The sequence below is a fragment of the Photinus pyralis genome, unplaced genomic scaffold (genome assembly GCF_008802855.1).
Source record: "Photinus pyralis isolate 1611_PpyrPB1 unplaced genomic scaffold, Ppyr1.3 Ppyr1.4_LG3b, whole genome shotgun sequence".
NCBI lineage: Eukaryota > Metazoa > Arthropoda > Insecta > Coleoptera > Lampyridae > Photinus > Photinus pyralis.
Genome location: NW_022170510.1, coordinates 17,175,928 through 17,199,948, shown reverse-complemented (window position 1 = coordinate 17,199,948; position 24,021 = coordinate 17,175,928). Strand labels below are relative to the sequence as shown.

Below are 24,021 nucleotides of genomic sequence, written 5' to 3'. Positions count from 1 at the left end.
ACATATCTCAGTAAAGAAGGTAACTCGAACACGTAGGTGAACAAGTATTTCAAATTCCTATCTAAACACGGTTACGGCTCCTATTGGATTGGTGCATTTTTTTTTGTAATAGGTAGATAATAATTATTGTACTATCTACACATTGATTGAATGAAATTCGTACAAACCTATATATACTTACATTACAATATGGCAAAATCTATTATTGTATCTATGTAGTAGATATTCCATATTGATTAATTGATTATACTAAATTAATGTTACTCTTTGTAATGTACAGTGGCGTAACAACGACATGGCGTTAGTTATAAATATGCATTGCTACTTACTATTTAGTAAGCAGTTCTATTTTGCTTGGGTTTCGGATCATTTTACCAATGGTCTTTTTTTAAAGTAGGCTAATCAAACATTCTGGGACGTAAAATTATGTGCGTTTTATTTATGCGCAATTACTTATGCATTATTAATCACTTACTTGTACCATATATATAATATGTAAGCGCGAATTTCACTAGTTATTAAGTTGTTCAGAATTAAAAGGTGCATACAAAACTGTTTTTACATGTTTTATTAAGCTTTTGGTATACCCGCAAATTTAAAAATAAATTTCGACATTTCTGTTATGCTACTAATAACAGAAACTTTGAAATTTATTTTTAAATTTGCAGTATACCAAAAGCTTAATAAAACATGTAAAATAGTATATTAAGATACAAGTGTATAATCAAGTCTTTAAAGCACGCGCAACGAGTTTAAGGGCACGACGCAAAGCGGAGTGCCTTTAACGTTGCAAGTGCTTTAAAGACCAATTATACACGTGTATCTTATAGTATTTTTTATTATACCTGCAGTATAATTTAAAAATAGGAAATTCAATGAAATCATATTGACGTTATACTCGAATACATGTCTAATTAAGTGGGCTGGGTGTTCGTAATTTCACGATTGCCATGGAAATGTCACTTGACGTTTGCTTATAAAAATTGTCGTCTTTGTGAATAAAACGATTTCCGTTGAAAAAGATAATTACACCGTCCATTAAATCGCTGGTTGTAAAATCTAAACAAACGTTGGTAGGTGTAAAATCTCAATCCAGTAAAGCTTATTATCAAGCATATGAAAAGTTGTTTCCATGGATGAATAGGAAGTTACTTACGAATAAAGTCTTAAATGCATCGACAATGCTGGCATTTATGAAGGAAATGTCAAAGGTATTTAAATCTTCTATATTTTGGTGCATTCATTCAAAACTTTAAAGCAATGCTGCGATTAAAAAGTGGAACAGATTTGGAAGCATACCCTAAATTACGCGCGTTTGTGAAAGCTTCAACCAAAGGATAGGTACAAGCCAAAGAAATGTTCTGCATTTAGAGAAAGCGACTTAGGAAGATTTTTTATTTCACCCAGATGACAGTTTCAAAAGTCACACTTGAAGTATCGTTACTTAGCAACTTTAAAGCACGTGTGTTTTAATAGTTATTTATGCAATGAGTGTATAAATGAGGCGTTTTATTGGTGTGAGATGTTTAGTAATTCGAACGAACCAATAATCGCCGATTTATACATGAATTGCATACAACGTTTTTTCGTCGACCTCACTGGGGTAGGTTATTTTAAAATCAACTACGAGAAATTACAAAAGAGATTATGAGGTACGATTTTTCACTAAATATATTGTCGTTGCTATAGTAATATGTTGTTTAATGCTGTACCGTCAGTTCTCGTAATCGCAGTGGAAGATTATGTTGCAGCAACATAATCTTCCACTGCGATTGTTGCTTGCTCTGCTGCGGAGGCGATTTTAACAGTATATCCCCTCAAATCAAAAGAAACTTATTGGAACGGTTTCGATCAGTTCGGCAATTGATGGAATACAATGAATTTGAAAGGAGATATTTCCGAAAATGTCATGACATTTTACCTTGAAAAGGTATGTGAAATAGTGAAATTAGAATGTAATTAATTCTTTTGCAACTGTACTAAAGTACGTGTATTAACAGTTAAAGATATGGAAAAGTTCATCTCTGTGGGCGACGTACCTACTCAATGTTGAAGGTAAAGTAACTGGATACCTTAACAATACCTTATCCGAGAAGCTACACAGGATATGCTTTGCTGAGATCGTTGGCGACCATACTGGCTGCTGATCTCACTACATTAAAACCGAGATTAAAATGGTTAGGTGGATGGAAGTTCTCAGCTGTTGCCGAAAGTGAATTGTTATATAAATGTCATTTCCCTTTAATAAAATGGTTGTTATGTATAAGTTGATGCTAACGATTAATGGTTGCTAATGCATAATGGTTATGTATAAGTGGTTGCTAACGATTAATGGTTGCTAACGTATAATGGTTTGATTACTGCACCCGTAACTAAGGTGTAATTTATGCTGTTATCGAGAGGTCGACGAAAAAGGCCTTTTTTCGCACGCATTTGAGTGTTTAAAACGGAGATTGTGATTCAGGTATAATAAAAACAGTTTATAAGCACCTTTTAATTCTGGACATCTACAGTTTTTCCTGTAAAATGTACAGGAGGGCAGGATAAAACTAATTTTCCATGTTAAATCCTTATGTTCCTACTTACCGTGCACCACCCGGTATAATATAGCTGTTGTCAAGCTTCTCACAAAATAAACACAACTTGTACTTTTGAAGAGTACGATGCACCGAACGAACAGTAGTCCCGAGAACATGCAATTAATTATCTTCCGCCAAAACTGGTTTCCGTTTAACTGTCCTTTCTCGTTTTACACACCCAGTAGTTGTAAATGTAGGAGCACCTTTTGAAACTCTCGTGGATCTGGATGTGTTCTTTCAGCGTACACTCGTGACGCCAACAAACAATTTCGGTAACATGTCGGTTTAATATTAACTATTATGTTTGTAAGGTGTATCAGGAGTTTGTGCTTCTTCCATCAGAGGAGTTTGTATAGGATCGGACGAACTAGCTTGTGGTTCGAACGGGCGTGTTTCCAGACCACTTATAGCCTCCTCTGCTCTCTGACATCTTCTTCTCTTTAATGTTGCGGAGCTTGCAACAGGAACGCCAGTTGAAGTTTTCTGGCAGAGAAACAGATGAGGAACAACACCTTTCTTCAATCTGGGGCGAACATTTTTCATTAGCTTAAATTGCCAGTAATTGTCAAGATCTTCTTCTAACTAGAATAAAACGAAACGTACCTATATTAAAATACTTTAGCATATAGATGCCGGAACAAAATCTGTTCCGGCGGCTTAAGTTGTTTCAAGTAGGAATTAAAATTTAAAAGAAGTATAATAAAAAATATCGTTCATTACACGTCCAGAAATGCTTTTTCCGTGCTTGCATGACTTCCAATTTGGAAGTTGGAATTTGCCACCCGCGCACGGAAAAAGCCTGCTTTCCGGACTCCTAATGAAATATACTATTATGGGCCGGTGGGATTCTGCCACTTAACTAGTTACTTAAGTCAAAAAGTATTGTAAATTTTTGCCAGAACAGGAGTTATAATTTCTATGAACGAATATTTTTCGTTAACGATCATTTAAGAGGATTTATTGGTATGGGCAAAGAGAACTGGTTACTCTTTGGTATGGGGTTAGTGCAGGTATTCACCTTATAGTGGTTGTAATATGGGAATAGTATCACAGAGTGTTTAAATCTGTGATAGTATTTACACCTACGTATATTTATAAAGTAAGCTGGTTGGGAAGGAGCGCTGTAAATCATATATGTAGGTACTAATTTATAATTAATAATTAATTTAATTTACTAATTTATGACTCTAATAGCAAAAAAATTCACGTTAGGTACCTACATGTGTACCTATACCTAATGTATAACGCTAGCTAGGTAACTTACATTGAAATGATCTTCGCAAATATTACTCCCGGAAATACTAGATAATGGTGCATTCTTGGTAGTATCTCTTTTCATTGCTTTGCACCATTTCCGTCGAACGTCTTCACGTTTTGGTAACGAAAAAAATATTTTATTTGGTGTTGAGCGCACAGAGTTTGTACACATTGGTACTACACAACTTCTCCGATATTTTCCTTTTTCAGCGGAAGTTCCAGCTGCATTCATTATATATTCGTTAACATCAACACACAACTTTATAACAAATGGTATACGAATACACCGCACCAAAGCAATGACAGCATATTCAATTCAAAAGAGAAGTGTTAGGCAACAACGCCAAAGGTTAAGCGTGGTCTGCTGGACGTTTCGTTCGCATTGTGACGTCACGCCAGTTTCAAACACTGATCTAAAAATAGAGGTCAGTGGTTTCAAACTTCAAAGCAATGGTGGCGGAGCCTGGCGCTAACTTAAAATCAAAAATCAAAGTGTCAAAGTTTAGTGAAACATGTATTGACCATTTTAACTTAAAATTTGATTTTGATCGTATCAAGATCTTGCCTATTACTACCACTTTTAAAATTTCAGATCATTTTTGTTTATCGCTGTACTTAAAATTTACTGCAACTTCTACAAAAACTAGTCAAACAGAACATGTCACACTTCACAAAATTATAGATCACAACAAAGTTAAGGCGTCTTTAGTAACTCATGATTGGGATTGTATAAACCATTTAAATTTAGACGATAGTTTTAAATATTTCTTGGATACCTTAAATAATTACATTAAGAATTTCACATATATTAAGCGCAAAAAACAACTTAAAAAGAAAAAGGAGTGGGTGACTAATGAAATTATTAGTTTGATGATAGACAGAGATCGTGCCTTTAAAAGCTATCTACAAGATAAAAGCAATACCAATCGTCATGATGGTATATAAAACATTACGGAACAATGTAAACAATCTAATTAAAAAAGCTAAAGAATCTTATTATACGAAGAAATTTTCAAAAAGTAGTTCTGCGAAGTCCTTATGGGAAATTACAAAGGAAGCTATAAATCTAGATAAAAGTAAAACCAATTATCACATGATAAAGGACGAAAATGGGAAAACGGTAAAGCTTGTTTCACAATTGACGCAAACGTAAACGCCAACGGAAACGCAAACGGTAACGTGAACGTGAACAAATTCGCAGTCTCACAATTAACGTTACGCTCCTGGAGTGTTAAGTTTTGTCACGGAATATTTTGTTTATTAAAATGTGTTCTGTGGTAGTCACAGACTATTCTATTCAATTCAACAAACGGATAATCATGCAATACTTCGTACAAAAATAGTTAAGTTTGGTCTTTAAAGGTTATGTGGCTGGATCGCAATTTAAAACGCCAACGGGAACGGGAAAGATAAAAGTTGACCAACTGTCGCGTTTGTTTCACGTTTTCACGTTCCCGTTGCGTTATATGTGAATGGAAATAGTAAATATTCATGTTTTAATTAAATGCTCACGTTCACGTTCGCGTTAGCGTTCACGTTGGCGTCAATTGTGAGACAGGCTTAATCGAAGAAATAGTTATGGCTGAAATGTTTAATGACTACCTACTTCATTAAGGTCCCGAAATTGTTAGCTGACAAGTTACAAAAATATGACTATCATAATCATAACATCACTCCAAATAAAAGTTCTATGTTTTTCCTACCAATTACTGCAAATGATGTTATGTCTTCAATCAATAAACTCAAAAAAAGTATCTACTTCTTCCGGCATAGATAACATAACATCACTGATGTTAAAAAATGTACTAACAGAAATAGCTCATCCTCTAACTGTACTGTTTAACCGTTGCATTCTTGATGGTTACTTCCCTACAATTCTAAAAACCGCAATAGTTAAACCTCTATTTAAAGGTGGTGATCCTTGTAATATTAGTAATTTTCGTCCGATTTCTTTAACGTCCTGTATATCGAAGGTATTTGAAAATATATTAAAACTTCAACTTGAATCATTCCTTCATCGTCACGAGGTATATTCTGACAATCAATATGGTTTTAGGACGGGAAGAGGAGTGGATGACGCACTTGCAAAGTTACTCTCTAATATTTATACGGCTGTGGACTCTTCACAACCCTCAATAGCTGTTTTTTTGGATCTTGCAAAGGCGTTCGACACGGTTTCACACTCCATCCTATTTGAAAAGTTGGAATTATACGGGATTCGTGGAGTGTGTTTGTCGTTACTGAAATGTTTTGTTGCGGATAGAGAGCAAGTGGTTGTAATCAATGGTACCCTAAGTAGTCCCAAACAAGTGGTAAGTGGAGTTCCCCAAGGTTCCATCCTAGGTCCCGTTCTGTTCTTATTATACATAAACGACATAATTAATTTACGTTTTGAACGAGCTACTATAGTCTCTTATGCGGACGACACTGTACTGTACGTGGTGGGAGATACTTGGGAACAAGTCAAACAATCCACATCGTGTTACTTGTCTGTACTCGTACGTTATCTAAACCAAAACTTGCTGTCTCTCAACTACACCAAAACTCTGTATATTCCCTTTCACTCTTACAAATCTCAAACAATAGATGATGACATAAAAATCCATGAATCAGATTGCTCTCAGATTAATTGTAGTTGTGCTCTAAGTATATCTCAAAGGGACCACATCAAATATCTTGGTGTTACCATTGACAAACACCTAAGATGGGACCATCATATTACACAACTTGTGATTAAACTAAGGAGATATGTCTATCTGTTTAGAAAGTTAAAACGGTTCTGCAATGAAAATTCATTAAAAATTGTTTATTACGGCTTTGTGCAATCTGTGCTGGGATATGGTTTGTTAGCGTGGGGTGGGGCAGCTCACAAATACTTAAATAAGTTAGAGGTGGCACAGAAGCTAATAATCAAAATTATGGCTAAAAAGCATGCACGTTACCCTTCTCAATTGTTATTCAAGGACACCAACCTTTTTACAATAAATCATCATATCTTCTCTCGGTATCTCGATTTATATATAAAAATATTAATAGGCTTAAGTTAAATTTTCCCCAACACAATTACGATACAAGGACAAAAATAAAGAATTTGGCGTATAATTTAAAAATACGGAAAAAAGTTGGTCAATCTTACTTCTTGTATTATACACAAAAGCTATATAATTACCTATTAATCTACACAAATTTGTCTTTCCCTTTAACAATTTCATATCATGCGTTTATCAAATTTATTAAAGAACTTCTCCACAATAATTTCTCCCATCTTAAATCACAGATTTATTTATTTTAACGGATACTCTACCCTAACTCTTTGTTTTTTATCACTCTCAACTTGTGATCGGTTCAAAAACCGTTATCTACGTACACCTTGGGGTGTAGTGACAACAAGTTTTTAACTTAGTCGTTACACCTAAGGACGCTACAAATGATATTTTAGTTATTTTCATTTTGGACATTTTTTTACATTTACATTTATACATAGTGTAACGGAAATGCTCCAGACATGACGTCGCCTTTGGCGCTCTGGAATTTTCTACGCGTATTCGAGAATGTTCGGGACTTACATTGCTTGCGTGTATAAATGGTTGCGGACCGAACATCGCGGCAGTCTACTACCGAACGAGTACGTAAACATCGAGCACGGAAAGATAAATTGCGAAGTGTGAGTGATATAAATAATCGATATAAATTTGTGAGTGATATAAATAATCGATATAAATTGTACGGATTTTATAGTGTTTTAGTTCTGTTTAATAAATATTGATATAAATCGAACCCGAATTTATAAATAACGTTACAATAGGTTATAGGTTTCTGTTACAACAAGAATGTAAATAAATGGTTATTATTATTATTATTATTATTATTATTATAAAAATATATGCATATCATAAACATAATAGACGGAAATAATCGTAAGAAATACTGTCGCATTTCCAAACTGGTGTTGTACTTTTTTCTACTCATTACAACGACTGGTTGTTTACGAAAAACGATTTTTCTATTCATCGATCTTCCTAAAAAACCAAGACCGCTTTTTAACTTTTTTTAAGTACCTACCGACAGTTCTTTTCAACATTGCAAAGAATATCCACTATCGAGAACTTATTAAACTGCAACTGCAAAGTAGCATTTCATTAGAAAGTTTGCTATTTTTTCCAATATGGATTATGGCGGATTGACTACGAACTATTTTTCACTAACGCTACCATAATTTATTTACTCTATGACGCTACAGAGGAGCTTGATTACCGATAGGATAGGCAACCCATCTCTCGTGTGCTCCAGAATGTCGCTTGTCTCATTAAAAATAACTCGGCATACTAAAAAATTTCCACTGCATATATTTTTGAAATGAAGATGGTGCATTTAGTTCTATTGCCAAGGATGCATATGATCAATTTAATTTTTAAAGTTGTATTTTTTAAATCCCGTTCGGCAAGGGTAAAGGCATGCGCTTTAGCTTTTACGGAGTCGAGTTAGAATTTAGATGCTAGTCTCTAACCTCAAATATGTAACAAAATGATAACCATCGAATTTCTAAACTCCATTATCTTTGTTTAGTTATTTAACCAAGCCAACTATTACAATTTTATTCTCTCTTATTCGATTACCAGTGATATGGGTTTATCTCAATTGGGAAATAAAGTCCACACTATCAAATTGGTGGTTTATCATGATGTATTAAAATGATGATACATTTCGTAACGAAACTGCAGGCCTTCTTCACTTTATTAATAATCATACTGTTATGTAAATAAACTACTGACCATAATGTACTATGATGATCGAAAACAATTACTTTTAGGTACGAGTATATACATTACGATTAATAATACGAAAGCGGCAGATAAAAGAGATCTTGATAACACTGTCGAAAAGACCTACCTTTTAAAGAAAGAGTTAGAGGATGCGGCTGTACGTATTATGGAATTGGAACAGAAGCTCGAAAGCTTAGAGTCGAGGGTACCAAGGAAGTATGCAGAAGTGACGTTCTTAAATTATTTGAAGAAAAAGCGTATTTTGGTAAGAATTCGGTTGCCTCTTTGAGTTGTCAGTATCTTACATCATAGTCACCTTAGACTCGGTATTAATTTGAAGGATGTTGGTGGGGTGACGGTTGTAAGCTACCTGGGATTACTTTTACTCATACTGGATTCTCTTAATTTTTCACAAAGAATACAGTGTGCCTTCATTGTGATGTATCTTGTATCCTCTGTGGGAGGCAATGAACATACTTGTTATTTGTTCATTGCATTTGTGCCATAGTGTGCTTTTGTTCTATAGTTGATCTCAAGGTAGGTGATGAAATTTCGAGTGAAATTTGTTCTAGTAGGTGGTGACCGAAGGGGAAATCCATGGCCCTGGTTTGCTTGTTTAGTGCCTGATGCAATCTGGTGGCACTAAAAAATGCCTTACATATTAGAATACAATAATAAATTATTGATGAGGAGATTCAGCATTTTCATTTTAGAAAATCAGACGCTCATAGTATTTACACAACTAGCATCACCATAAGCATAGCTCATCTTTTCATTAATAGAGGACACTTGGACATATCCTCTTGCACTGAAAAATTGTGATATGAGCTTTCTTTGCAAATGGATATAGACCGAGAGCCCGCGTAGAAAATACATCGTCATGGGTACAAAAGGTTTGATGTAACTAAGCAGTAGAATGTCACAGTGCGATTCCAAAATCGCCCGTCTGCCGGCCGGCGGCGGTCAACTTAGCGCGGGGGCGAATTTTGAAAACTGCTCCAAATCACATAATACATCGTCATTGGTACATGTATGATTTTTTGCAATCTGATCCGGAAATATGTACCCAATTCGTAGTTGCAACGGCAGACGATGTATCTGGGCAACTTTTCCGAGCAGACGCGATTAAAAACATTAAAATATTATTAAATACCTCGTCATAAGGTACACGCTCGAATTATAGCTTAAAATAAAGCTCTTTGAATGTAGAATTTGGGAAAACTAACGAAAACGCGGCAGAAGGTCGCATAACTATAGCAGACGCCTTTGAAATTTATAGCTCGATCTGCGTTTAACGCATTACTCCCCGTGCGATAAAGCGAGAGCGCTGTCACACAAGCACGCTCTGTCGTATAGGTACTTGTAAAAACGGAACTACAGCTGAAAGTAGGTAAAATGCCACAAATAATGGGATTTATGAAATTTTCTCAACTGTCACAAAACATGACCAAAAATATTAAAACATATATTTCTACACTAGGTATACATGTAGGTAAATGCAGTATTAATATGTAAATAACGACTAACACAAGCTACAAAACGTTATATAAAAAAGTATTTGGAATGCAAATATAGAATATAGAAAACGAATACTTATCTCATCACCAAAACTAGCAACAAAACAACAAAAAAGAAGAAAATTCATATCTGGGATAGGTATTCTGAAAAATAAATATAGTTCTTATTAATACTATAATACACATGTATTTGGGAATACTTAATCATATTTCCTTGCATCAAGAACTTCCCTACATTTTTTTAAAGTTTGGTCCGTGAATAATTTCACCACTGGATCCCCATTATTTATAGTATTGGTGACGTGAATGCAGCACTTCTGCATTACAAGGTCTGTTTCTGACTCCATTTCAAAATTGTTGACTGCAGATAGAAAAATAATTGATGTTGCAATGTTGGCTTTGTCACAGTCTTTTCAATATACAGGGTGGTGACTTGCGTCACGCATCATAGGAATTTCAATGTAAAATTCATAACATGCGATTATTGGCTCCCCAAATTATTTTAGAGCAAAAATGTATTAAGATTTTTTGTAGAAAAAAATTTTTAACGTCAATAAACCGTATTAGTTTTCAATTTTTTACATAATAAAGACGGAAAATTAGAAAAATAAAACCCGCATCTTTTTCAATAATCTGCGATGCCATGGAATTTTCTAAAACAAAAAGATGTCCAGTTATCAATTAGCAGCAGTTCGAAATGGATTTTATGATCGACTTGGTTACTGTCTTGCAGTTAATGGTGACTTATTCGAACATTTATTGTATTAGGAAACCGTTTTTAGTAATTTGGTCTTTCTTTATGTTGAATTCGCTGTTGTAAATATAATACTTTTTGATAGAATTTGATTTGTTTTATAGCAGACATTCCATGGCATGACGGATATTGTAGTTTTTGTATTATAAAACTTCATGGCATCACAGATTATTGAAAAAGATGCGGGGGTTATTTTCCCAATTTTCTGTCTTCATTATGTAAAAAATTGGAAACTAACGCTGTTGATTGACGTAAAAAATTGTTGTCTATAAAAAACCTTAATACATTTTTGCTCTAAAATAATTTGGGGAGCCAATAATCGCATGTTATGAATTTTACATTGAAATCCCTATGATGCGCGACGCAAGTCACCACCCTGTATAGGTACAAGTAGGTACAAGTTATTCTCAAGTTACATTACATTATGTACATATATCTAACTTTTTAATGATACGAAGTGCAGTACATATCTTATACGTATTCTTTGCTTATACCTATATAATGTAGCTTGAGATTGAGATGATTTTAATGGATGGATGGAGCAGGTGATAGCGCTCTCGCTTTATCGCACGGGGAGTAATGCGTTAAACGCAGATCGAGCTATAAATTTCAAAGGCGTCTGCTATAGTTATGCGACCGTCTGCCGCGTTTTCGTTAGTTTTCCCAAATTCTACATTCAAAAAGCTTTATTTTAAGCTATAATTCGAGCGTGTACCTTATGACGAGGTATTTAATAATTTTTTAATGTTTTTAATCGCGTCTGCTCGGAAAAGTTGCCCAGATACATCGTCTGCCGTTGCAATTACGAATTGGGTACATATTTCCGGATCAGATTGCAAAAAATCATACGTGTACCAATGACGATGTATATGTGATTTCGAACAGTTTTCAAAATTCGCCCCTGCGCTAAGTTGACCGCCGCCGGCCGGCAGACGGGCGATTTTGGAATCACACGGTGACATTCTACTGCCTAGTTACATCAAACCTTTTGTACCCATGACGATGTATTTTCTACGCGGGCTCTCGGTCTAATACAAGCATGGCCAGATTGCGCAATGTCAACTTCCTTTCTTCTAGAGATTAAAAAAAAATTTAACTAGATGTTTTCTAATGGGCGATCAAAAAAGGATTGACGTCGAGTCGCTTTTGGAAGTTGGTTAATTATGATTTTTCATGTAAACAAAAATTCCAAAGGTGACTCAACAGTAACTGTTTTTTGATTGCATAGTAGTAAAGGGAAACATGTCGCAAATATTAGAAGTGAAATGTACACATAAACCCCACTTTTGTATTTTTGGAGATATTTATCTGAAAATTTATACATAGGTGCTCCTGATAAAGACAAACATTGCATAAATTACATATGTCAACTTTCTTATTTACAGATATTTTTTTTGGAATTTTACTTATCACTGCTTCTACTAAAAAATGGAATTCCAATCCGCGCATGCGTTGACTCCCTAATGCCAAGATACCAAGTTTTTTTTTAAGTTGTACAGATGCTTCTAACAAAGACAAACGTAGTGCCCATGGTGCAACTCATACAGTGCGTTTATCTTAAACTGGACCATACAATTTTGCATGCAATGTTATTTTTCTATTTCGGTGTCACAATGATGATTTTGTACAGTTGTACAAGGACAGTGATTATAGTCGTTTTTTTTTGTAACTCATTGGCAGTTACTATTTAGTACAAGTAGGTACTTCGTTGGGTACTTCCATGTTTGAACTTCAAAATGTCAGTCTTATTACGCTGCCAACCTAAAACTTAACGGCGTAAAAAGTGTTCCCAACATAAAACATGTTAGTTCTAATGTTCCCTATAGTTTCTGATAATGATTTTTTTAATTAAATTAAAGCACCGAAATAGAAAAATAGTATGAAAAACGCGTGTTACAATGCTTTATTGTAATACTCCTATCTTGCGGACACTCGTGGCTACGCTTCGCGTCGCCACTCGTGCCACAAGATAGTCGTATTACAATAGGTCGGTGTTATTCTGGTGCATCTTGAAATAGTTACGATATTGAAAAGTAAACAAGAATTGAAAAGTTTCCCAATTTGATCTCGGTTTCGTATTCTTGTGACACATGTCATTGTAAAAGTTTACAATATTGAGAACTTAATATTGAAATCTTAGCAAGTACGGATTATCCTTGCTAGCCATTTTTCAAGTTAATTTAAAGGTTAGGGTTCGTTTCCAATATGAATGATCCTGAATTTATTTTATTAATAGATGTATTACAACATGTGGAACAAATGTATGTCGTATTAATTTATTTTGACAATCATTAAAATTATTGCAATTTGAAGCAATGAACAACGTTTCTATATTTAGGCGTCCTTATGGGTAGGGAGTATCTGTTCTTATGGGAACATCCAGTGAGGCTACCGCTCCATCACATCTTGTATTTTACTTCGTCAACCTGAAAGTAAATGGTTGAACAACATGCTTTACAAAATACCTGAATTATGATAACATATTGTATTTTCCCACGTTTCAACTGCAATTGAAATCGGCTTTCGTGCACTTCATTTACCCCTATTTCAGGTACTGTAGAAATCCCATGCCACTACCACTGTGCCGGTTGCCCTTAATAACCTTATTTGCGCAGAGGCATTTAGTGCTTTATTTTCCCGTTGCTTTTCTTGCGAGTTTGCGATTTTCCACTCAGGTGAACACCTGTAGTTCAGAAAATATAATTAACAATTTGTGATATTAAAGTAGAGTAAAATACCTTCTTCCATCCTTCAACTTCTCTTAGTGGCGTCCATCATCCACATGCATTTAGCTCCTCTGCTAGTTGCAGCCACAAAGAATGAAGATCCTCTGGGCCCAAGTTAGGAGAAAGTTTTCCAGTTCTTAACAAACAATTTTTTTCTAAGTATAAATAGTATATTGTGATTTCGATGTCCTTGCTTTTTTTAAAAACATTGTCAACTACACGTAACACCACGTCATACCAAACAGCTGATTAATTGTACTTACGCACGCGCACATTATTCACATTTGTGGGTTGGCTACACTGTGTTACAACTTCATGGTTGTTAACTTTTCAATCTTGTAAACCGTAAACATACGATTACAAGGTGAGCACGAGAATACAAATAATTTCCAATATTGTAAAACTCACTTGAAAACTTTCTTGAAAAGGTTTCAATATTGAAAAGTTTTCAAGATACACGAGAATAGGACTGATTGTAACACTTGTCTCAATATACTATTCCCTATGTTCCATTAAAAAAAAACACTTCAACTTGAGTAGTTCAAATGGGTAGTGCAATGTACAACTGTCACCTTCAAATCTACCAACCTGCAGATAAATTTCAAAAATACTGTCTAAATAGATGAAAAGATGAAATTATAAATTTTTACAAAGGTCACAACAGCGCAAGTCAAGTCCGCGATTTGCTTGCAGTCCAGTATCTTGATGAACCAATACCTTCCATTTCAACGTACATAACCTAAAAATAATTAAAGGCTGGTTCAGTTGTGACTCGCACATTATTTAATACGTGTGTATAGTTGTGAACCGCACATATCCTATAGGTGAATGCGTTTTTTTTAAATAGAACATAGGTAAACACTATTGCATGCAAAATCGTATGTTCCAATGTAAGATAAGCACACTGTATATGTACGTACATACGCAGTGTCAACTTTCCTATTTATGAAGATATTCAATTGAGATATTAATTACGCTCTAATCATAAAGATGCTTGTGTCTTGCTTGTGCCCATAACACTTTTCGGGAAGTACTGACCTGTGCATGGAAAATGCGCTAAATTTACTCGCTTCATTTATTTACAGTTTCAACCAAGAGACTTAATTTAATAACAGTTGAGATTTAAATTAGACTAATACAGTTTGTATTAGAACAGAAAAGAAAAAATAACAATAGTATTCGAAAAACAAAAGTAGTTTTAATGTGTAAATTGATTAATTTAGTATGTAATATTAAAATATTACTGAAAACGCGTAATATTTCATTGTTGTCCAAAAAAGTTTGAATTCGATATTTTCATGTTATATTGTAACGTAAATGAAATGAATTATTTATTTATAATTAACTAACAATAAATTTATAAGTCTTTCATTGGATTAATTTATAACAGTAATTATTATTTATCACTTACAATTTATAACATAACATGTTTGAAGTAACTCGAAACGCAATTCGATTTGCTTATATAGCAAAATCCCACCTTTCTCGAAAGTGCTCGAATGCTCTCGAAGATTCTAGCAAACACGTTCCTGGAAAGAATGCGTCATATCCGCTCGCGTTTCTGATCTCCGATGACTAATCCCTTATGGCGCCCTAATATCTATCGGGATTTCTAAAATATTCGCTCCAATATTTATATTGGAAGGTCCTCTTTATTTATACCTCTCTCATGGATATGCGCCATTGTGAGATATAGGTCATATCCATATAGGAAGATGCGATACTATCCGCGACACTCGAGTCTCAAAGGCGCTGTGTTAATTAAAGGTCGACCTACACCTTTTTTTTTTTATTAAGTGCGCTGAAAATCATCATCAGAACTTGCAATTAACGAGATACCGTTTGAATTCCACAAGGAGAAGTCCTCATAACGTTAAGATTATGCAAGTTTGTATTGTCGTTTGTGCTGTTTGATTAACATTAAATTTGTTTCGGCAGGGAGTAATAATTTTTATATCAATCTGAACTCCGCCGTTTGGGTACTTAGTGAGTAGTTGGTAAAAATAGGTGTATTACTATATTATTTATTTACATAATTTTAGATTTAAGGTTTTTGTCACGTGTGTTTACGAACTCGGTAAATTTAGAGTCTTGTGTCATTTGGGCAAGCCGACTATGGTCGTCGTACGTTAAAGAAGCAAACTGCACCCTCTTGCACCACCCCAGGAGAAGTGTTCTTCATTTGCTTAAGGGGTTTCGAAGAAGGGTGTCAGTTTCAGGTTTAAAGATATTTACGGAAAAATTATTTCTCCTCAATGGCAGCCCAGTGGCGGAGTACATCGCAAGAGTGCATGGAAGCTTATATTGGGCACGATATTTTCCACTCAATTATTCACGAAAAGCCGATTCATTGCAAATTACACTGATCACAAATCACATTTTTCAGAAGGTGTGAAAATCAAACGCTATTAATTATTGTAGCGTGAAGCTGAAGTTACCTATTCGAAGTATGCCAAAGAATGACGTATATACCTCCTATTTTTTGTTGTTTACAAATAAAGACCTTGGAAATATACGTTAGACGATAATTTCTTAAATTATTCTTATTGATGATTGCATAATTGTACTGGTCACATTTGACATTTTTGAAGGTACCTGCCGTGATAAAAGGTGTCGTTTTAAACCATCCTTGCTCTTTAAGGTGTAATTACATTGATTGCAAATAAAATTTTTGCAAGTGTATTTACTTTTACAGCAGTAAACATTACAATACTGTTTACTTTTGGCATTGTAAAAAAAATGACGGTCTTCTCCCACCTCTGTGTTAATTACAATGTGCTGCCGCCAGAGGTCTCACTGTTAATTTGAATCGCATGTATGTAAAAAAAATTGGGTAGTAGAAATCAAAAGCAAGCACTTTTTCCAAATAAACCGAGGGTCCAACGTGTTTCGTTTGGGAGCCACCCTCAAAAAAGTGATGAAATTTGCATTTTTTTCTCAGCAACCATTACCAAGACTGGTTGTACGTCTTTGAATATCTGGGGAGTTTTGAACATGAAAATCTCGAATCTGAAATTAGTTCTTGAAAATTCAAACAAAAATCCGCTGCAATTCTTGGTTGCATAACGAAAATGGACAGAATTCCACGAAATTGTTTGTGTACAGACTTGATGAGTTAATGAACAAAATTGTCAGAACAGTATTTTTAAATCATTTTTCAAACAAAAGTTATTATTTGAAGATTGGTTCTTCAGGTCACAAAGTATCCCCCGCCTACTAGTGAGTCATTTAATTTTGTATGTAGTTAGTTGAAAACTTGAAAATGTCGCAAATACCAAAAAAATAACGATTTAAGTCGATATTACCCTGTATAAATTGAATAATGCAAACTCGCCTTATATATCAAGAAATATTATTTCTTTGCAGATAACTGGTGGTGCAGGATTTGTTGGATCTCATCTTGTCGACACCTTAATGCTACAGGGCCACGAAGTGATTGTAGCCGACAACTTTTTTACAGGTAGAAAACAGAATGTGGAACAGTGGATCGGTCATGAAAATTTTGAGTTGATACACCATGACATTGTAAACCCATTGTTCATAGAAGTTGACCAAATATACCATTTGGCGAGTCCCGCCAGTCCACCTCACTACATGCAGAATCCTGTGAAAACGATCAAAACAAATACATTAGGAACTATAAATATGCTAGGTGAAAATGTTCGCTTCGTAATCCGGTTAAATAATTGTCTTGTAGGACTGGCGAGAAGGGTAAATGCGACCATACTAATCGCGAGTACGTCCGAGGTATATGGCGATCCCGACAAGCATCCCCAAGAGGAATCGTATTGGGGACATGTAAATCCCATTGGTAGGTATTGGACTGGAGGCAAATGGGCGTAGAGGAAATGGGGAATGCCTTAAGAGTAGTTTAAGACAGAAAAAATGTCAGGTTTCTAGACCAGAGGTTGTAGCTGATCGGGCACATCTAGAAAAATGGCGATGTTGTAATATTATTTTCATTTTCCAGAATTTATTGCTTTTCGCTTTTTCTTCTTAGTTACTGGTCATTTACTATTTGCCGAGCTATTTGCGTTTTAAAAGTTACTAGAAATTGCTCTCACTAAGAAATTTATTTCACTTCAGTAATGGACTTTGATCCCATACTCAGCTCATTAAAAATCGTTATTTTTGGAAAATTTTCCCAAATGCGGAGAATGCTATTGACCTGCAATTTTGATGTAAGATAAGTTACTGGAACTACTGTGTGTTTAACGAGAAAATTCACTATGTCCAAGATAAGGACGCCAGAAAAACCGAAATATGCTGTTTTTATTATTTTCTGATGTTATTTCAACAGATCCAAAGAATTAAAAAACACTTTCTCGTTGCCACTATTTGAGCGTTACAAGATAGCATTGAGAGATTGTCAATACAATGTTTCATTTCGTTATCAGCTTTTTTTTATATGGTTCCTAAAAAAAAGTATATACTAGCTGTATTGAGTTGAACATGTAATACTAATAATTCTTTATAATAACTTTCAGTGCAAACAGTGAGGGTACAGTAAGACTTCACAAGACGCACAAGCAAAGATGAAAGTTGAAAGTTTTTAGTGTCACTTAAATAGAACTTATAACTCAAATAATAAGAGCAGCACTACACTTTCCGGCGGTGACAACTTTTTGCCTAGGAACCTTGCAATATTTTTCACTAATCCTACCTTTTAAACCCTCCGCAAGTGAAATATTTTCATCATTAATGGAACACAGAACACCTTTTGTCTTTGAAACTATACATTGAGGTAAATGTCAAGTGTTGTCTGTCTAAATTTAGTTGGTTTAGGACCAAGGGCATGTTACGACGAAGGGAAAAGAGTGTCAGAAACGTTAACGTATGCATACGCAAAACAGGAGAATATGCAAGTGCGAGTTGCGAGAATATTTAACACCTACGGACCAAGAATGCACATGAATGACGGAAGAGTCGTTTCCAACTTCATCCTTCAGGCATTGCAAGATCACGAAATTACTGTAAGATCTTTTAATTAGTGCATCCGTGTTTGATGTTTCATTCAAGGTTTACGGATATGGCAACCAAACAAGATCATTTCAGTATGTGTCAGATTTAGTTGATGGACTGATGGCGTTAATGGAATCAAATTACACCTTACCTGTTAATATAGGTAATCCAGTTGAGCATACAATCAACGGTAGGTAACCTCCACCCGCCTCATCTTTACAGTTCTCTAATTACATGCCTTTTAATTACAGAATTTGCAACAATAATAAAAGAATTGGTTGGCGGCAATAGTGAAATAAAACATGTCGCCCAAGTTGAGGACGATCCCCAACGACGCAGGCCTGATATCTCGAGAGCGAAAAAATTTTTGAACTGGGAACCAAAAGTCTCTCTAAATATAGGACTTCATAAGACTGTCAATTACTTCAAGAAAGAACTGAAACTGTTCAAACTGGTGCATTGGAATTCTCCGCGTGATGCATTGTGATTGGTTGGAAACTATTGAGTTTACCTATTTATGAATATTATCTTATGGCTTATTTCTGGTAGAACTAAGTGTTGATTATGTTAAATTTTATTGTGTATTATATGTCGATATTATTGTTTGTGTCGTTTTTAAGGTTTGTATTAAATGTCCTCACACACAAGAAGTGAACACTAACAAGTATGCTATTTTCTTTTGCAACGACCACAGTGAAGAGGCAGTCAAAAAATGTAATTCTGTTCGAACTTCAATATATTGACAATTTGACACCTTTGTTTTGAACAACAATTTGGAAGAGACTGCACCTAAGCAATAATTAGTCTTGGTGGTCTAGTTTAGGAATAGGAAAATTCGGCGATTTGTCTTTGGTAGCTTTTCGGAGTTCTTGTTTGTGGTAAAAATGTGGTTTCTATAATCCTGAAAGTCGAGGTTTATGATATTGACTACTGTTTAAATGATTTAATAAGTTAGGTGACAAAGCATGATTTTTGGCTCTACAGGAAAAAATCCGGTGCTTCTAAAAACAGCACTCTAATGGTAGATCCTTCAGAACGTTTGCCTAAGTTGCCTAGTTTAAAAAAAACACTCCTGCATTACAGTCTTGGTTGCATCAAAAGTAAAGGCATGTACTCACCCCACTGCGACAAAAATGGCTAAAAATCCAACATTACCCCAATAAACAAGTCTGAGACTCGCTTATTTGTTGAGATATTGGGTTGCGTTTTTTTTGTTAGACAGAGGAAGGATGAGTCCGTGAAGTTCAAAATTTGGGTCACCTGGCACTTCCGGTTCCTAGGGTCGTGGAATTCTTCGGCAAAGAGAAAGCTGCCGGTGTGTAGATATTTCCTTTGGGAAAGGGTGCAGAGCTAACTGCTGCTGCGACCGGCAAACCAACAAAATTCATAACCAAGATTAGGTAATGTGCATTTCATTAATATTCCTCTGAAATAAATACTAATTGTTATATCCTGTAGATCAAGTCAAACTTGCCGATGATAGGAGATGGAAATTTCCATCAAAGAAGCAACGAAGTGCAACTTCCTACAAAATAACATTGGATAATTTTGATTTAGGCGTCTTGAAGAATGAAATTTACATGATCCATAACAAAGTCTCTACAATCAATAATTTAGGTAATAAAATGAAGAAGAAAATTGGCTGCATTGGAGGTAATGATCACATTTTTTGACGAAACCTACATCCATCCATTTTATGAAGTGCTTGCTAACAGAAGATGAACCTGGTGTATATAAAACTGACTGAAGCAGGATAAAATAAATTGGAATGAATTGAAAATGCACATCTCATCATCAAATCTAAAAGTATAAGTCTGGATACGACATAATCCACATTAAGAAATTGGAAACGCCATGGATTGTTAGATGAAGCTGTAGAAAGTTTATCTTTCACGCTAATCACGGGCACATCAGGCGAAGGTTCTGAAATCAGTGAAGAGGAAAGTGACGACGATACTGTTTAATTAGTTTTAAATACACACTGCTTTGTCATTAGTAGTACTTAGGTAACTATTTTGTAATTTTGGGTTGTAATTCTTGTACCTACTAAATTTCTTTTTCCAGTTTTCAAACGTAGTTACATTAAAAAAATGCCAAAATAGAACAAGTTTAAATTTCCCGCCAAACACTATTGACACGGACTGTATTTCTAAAATACAGCGACACCAAACCATCGCCTTCTTGACGGACTTGTTTGCTTGGCTTGGCTGTAGGTTGCCTAGTTAAATCACGAGCTTATGTTAAATATAATGTGGCGAATAGCGCACATTTGAATACTCCCGCCAGTAAATGTGTAACAGGAAATAACTGGTGACGACACTGCAGGAAAAAGCCAAGCGTAGGTGGCGCAAGAAAGAAACTGGTTAGTGGTTGGCGTTGGCGGTTGGCGCCATTTCACTGGTAGCTTGCGACGGACATGCACGTGTCGCAAGTACAGCAGGCTAACCATTTTTACCATTCTTTAGTGGTTAAATAAAGTTTAGTAGTCAACTCGCGGGTTTTAAATTGGTAACGCGGCAGGCTTACCACAATAATATTAACTTTAACTAACCTTTTTTTATGAACTCCCCCGAATTGTTATTTATAAAAATTGTGCGTTAATCAAGAAAACACTACAAGAGGAATTGGAAAAATATAGGTTGCCTAGGATGCAAACAATTCAGAAAGATCGTGGAAGCTTGTTCCATTGATTAGTAAATAATATTAATTTATTAAATATATCTTTGACGTGACGTATTAAATAACACATGGAAAACAACAAACTGCAACGACACAGTGCTCTCTCGACCAAATGTCAAGTCATATGGTTGTAGCCTTAGATCATAAATATTGTAATGATCCTAGTGGTCTCCCAAGGCGACACTGAAAATGTTGACTTATCCTATACTTACCAACCATTGGCAACTCTGGGAAAAAAAACGAGCAGAGCATATATACTATAAGAGATTAAGAGAAGTACCTATATATGGAGCAGAGGCACCGTACTTTTCAAGTCAAAATGATCACGAAGTACGAACGTTCCGTGGCACTTTTGAATCTCGGTAGTAGTCGGTCCGATATGGCGCGAATATTCATAGGACAAATATTCCGGGGAAGAGAAAAGAGAACTCGAGCAATTATGCCAAGATCTCAAGCTATAGAGTAAGGTGTACAGCTCTTCTAAACGTGAATATGCATTGGACTCAGAGCTGGGCAGAATACTTTCAAAAAGTATTTGAATACTAAATACTTTTACGTCCAGCACAAAGCGAATACTAAATACAGATACTTTGAAAAGTATTCAAATACCCTCAGAAATAAGTATTCAAATACTATAGAATGTATTCGAATACTTTCAAAAGTATTCGAATACACTTTTGTAAGTATTCGAATACATTCTAAATCAAATACTTTTCAATTTTTTATCGAATACTATAAAAAGTATTCGAATACAGTAAATAATATTCAAATACTTGTCACTCAAATACATTAAAAATTTAAAATAGTATACTAAATAAAAGTCTTAATACTACTTAAAAACTGTCAGTTATACTTTGTATGGGGTTAGCTTTTTTTATATATTTCTATTGTTATATACAAATTTAAGGGGAGTAAAAGCGTATTATTATATTTATATTATTATATAGGAGATACCTACCAGGACCTTTATTATATCAGTTACCTATATCCTTAAGAATACGTGTACCAGTTTTCAAAGCGATCGTACGTCGCGCACATGCTACGTACGCCTTTCTGAAATTAAGCCTAGCGATTTTGAAACAGATCCTTTTTTGTCTGTTCGTCTGTCCGTGTGCATGATAACTTGTTTAGAAACGTGCGATCGCTTTGAAAACTGGTACACATGGTCTTAAGGATATAAGAAAGGTCCCTATTGTTTTTAAGTTACGTAGACTATCGCGTCAAAAAGTTTCACTCCAGGATCGTTCGGTATTCAGATGTATCGGATTTTTATATTTGACTTTGTGAAAATGGAAACTTCCCCTAAACATTTCTAAATAGTTCTCAAATATTTGAATAACTTAAAAGTATTCAAATACTATGCGAAGTATTCGAATACTTCTCAAAGTATTCAAATACCTTGCCAAGTATTCGAATACTTTGCGAAGTATTCGAATACTAAATATATGTGCGAAAGTAATGTATTTGAGTTACAAATACTGCTTACATAAAAGTATTTAATTACAAAGTATTTGAATACTTTAAAGTATATGAATACTAAAAAGTATTTACAAAATCGAATACTGCCCAGCTCTGATTGGATTAAATTCCTGGTGAGCGAATATTGCGGTGGACGCGAATCTTCCTCGAGGGCTAAAATTCTGGAGACGAATTTGACCGTGGGCAATGTTTTCGGGGATAAGGCGAGTTTTCATAAGACCGAATTTTCAGAGGCGAATTTGGTCACAGAAATAGAAGGGAACCTAAGAATTGGGTGGCACTTATATCGAGGGCGCGTTTTTTTTTTAAATGGTCATTTCGTAGTGCATCGTGAGGGTTAGTTCAGATCCTTTCATGGGGACAATCTTCCGGAGGCTGAATTTACCTGGTCGAATTTTAACTCTATCATAGAATTTAGTAGATACATAGCGGCTTTTTTTTTGGCTCCATGAATTAATTTTTGGGAATTTCAAAAAAAGTTTAACTGCTTCGTCAATTGTAATTCTTTCGAAACTTTTCTTCAACGTTATAGACCTATCTTGTCACAAATACAATTATTTAGGTCTAATTAACCAAATTTGAGCTTATAAAGACCTACAACTGTAAAGCTATATTGCACCTATGGGCTAATATAATTAGTAAAGAAACTTTCGAATCTTGGAAAATGCCATTAAATGAGACATACCGGTTTGAAATGTAGTAGGTACGTATATTAAATTACGGGTTAAGGTCACAAAATGAAATGTGGAGGGCAGTGTTAGCATTGAATAAGTAATCATTTACTTATTCAATGGTGTTAGTTAACACAAAAGAGGTATCAGAAGAAGTTATTTCCCGTTGACACAAGTAGGTACCAGAGTGCATTTTCTGAGTTTTCAGTTGTTTGAATGAGGCAAAATTTCTTCTCTTTTTAGCGCATTTTTGCAAATTTATTTGTAAAAAGTAGCTTTTAATCTCACTTTTGGCTGGCTGGCTGGCTGGCTGGCTGGCTGGCAGCAAATGTGGGCGCGTAGAAGAACTCTTGTAGAAAGGCAACGGGTGTACGTGTATCTACGGGGCCGTGAAATTTGTCAACCTTAGGGACATGGCTACATGATGTGGGGTTGGCGACATCTGGGCGTCATCCTCGAGCGTAGTATACTAACGTGAAGGTTTTTCAGTTTTTTCCTATCTTCTACTACAGTTTTGGTCCGATTCTTTTGAAATTGGTGTCGTCGGAAAGATGTTGTAAACGCGCACAACTCCTGCGTGGCGGAATTTTGTTTTTTGTCATAGGGGCAAAATTAACGACCTTTTGCGAGACGC

At 35.1% G+C, this 24,021-nt stretch overlaps 2 protein-coding genes across 3 annotated transcripts; one reads left to right on the top strand and one right to left on the bottom strand.

Moving 5' to 3' along the window:
- Window positions 1-2,615: 2,615 nt before the first annotated feature.
- LOC116166535 lies at window positions 2,616-4,081 on the bottom strand. The gene is made up of 2 exons (XM_031481511.1): window positions 3,844-4,081; window positions 2,616-3,161 (listed from the first exon to the last, which is right to left on the bottom strand). Exons 1-2 carry the CDS (start codon window positions 4,066-4,068, stop codon window positions 2,871-2,873), a joined length of 516 nt encoding a protein of 171 aa, XP_031337371.1. The 5' UTR covers window positions 4,069-4,081; the 3' UTR covers window positions 2,616-2,870.
- Window positions 4,082-8,274: 4,193 nt separating this feature from the next.
- On the top strand, window positions 8,275-19,222 carry LOC116167217 (UDP-glucuronic acid decarboxylase 1-like). 2 transcript variants are annotated; one of them, XM_031482489.1, is made up of 7 exons: window positions 8,275-8,591; window positions 8,647-8,864; window positions 16,963-17,056; window positions 17,294-17,407; window positions 18,382-18,569; window positions 18,616-18,748; window positions 18,810-19,222. In XM_031482489.1, the coding sequence occupies exons 1-7, from the start codon at window positions 8,528-8,530 to the stop codon at window positions 19,043-19,045; spliced, it is 1,047 nt and encodes a 348-aa protein (XP_031338349.1). In that variant the 5' UTR covers window positions 8,275-8,527; the 3' UTR covers window positions 19,046-19,222. The 2 variants fall into 2 exon arrangements, with proteins under 2 accessions (XP_031338349.1, XP_031338348.1); XM_031482488.1 differs by having other exon boundaries at window positions 8,284-8,591; window positions 16,963-17,248.
- The last annotated feature ends 4,799 nt before the right edge of the window (window positions 19,223-24,021 follow it).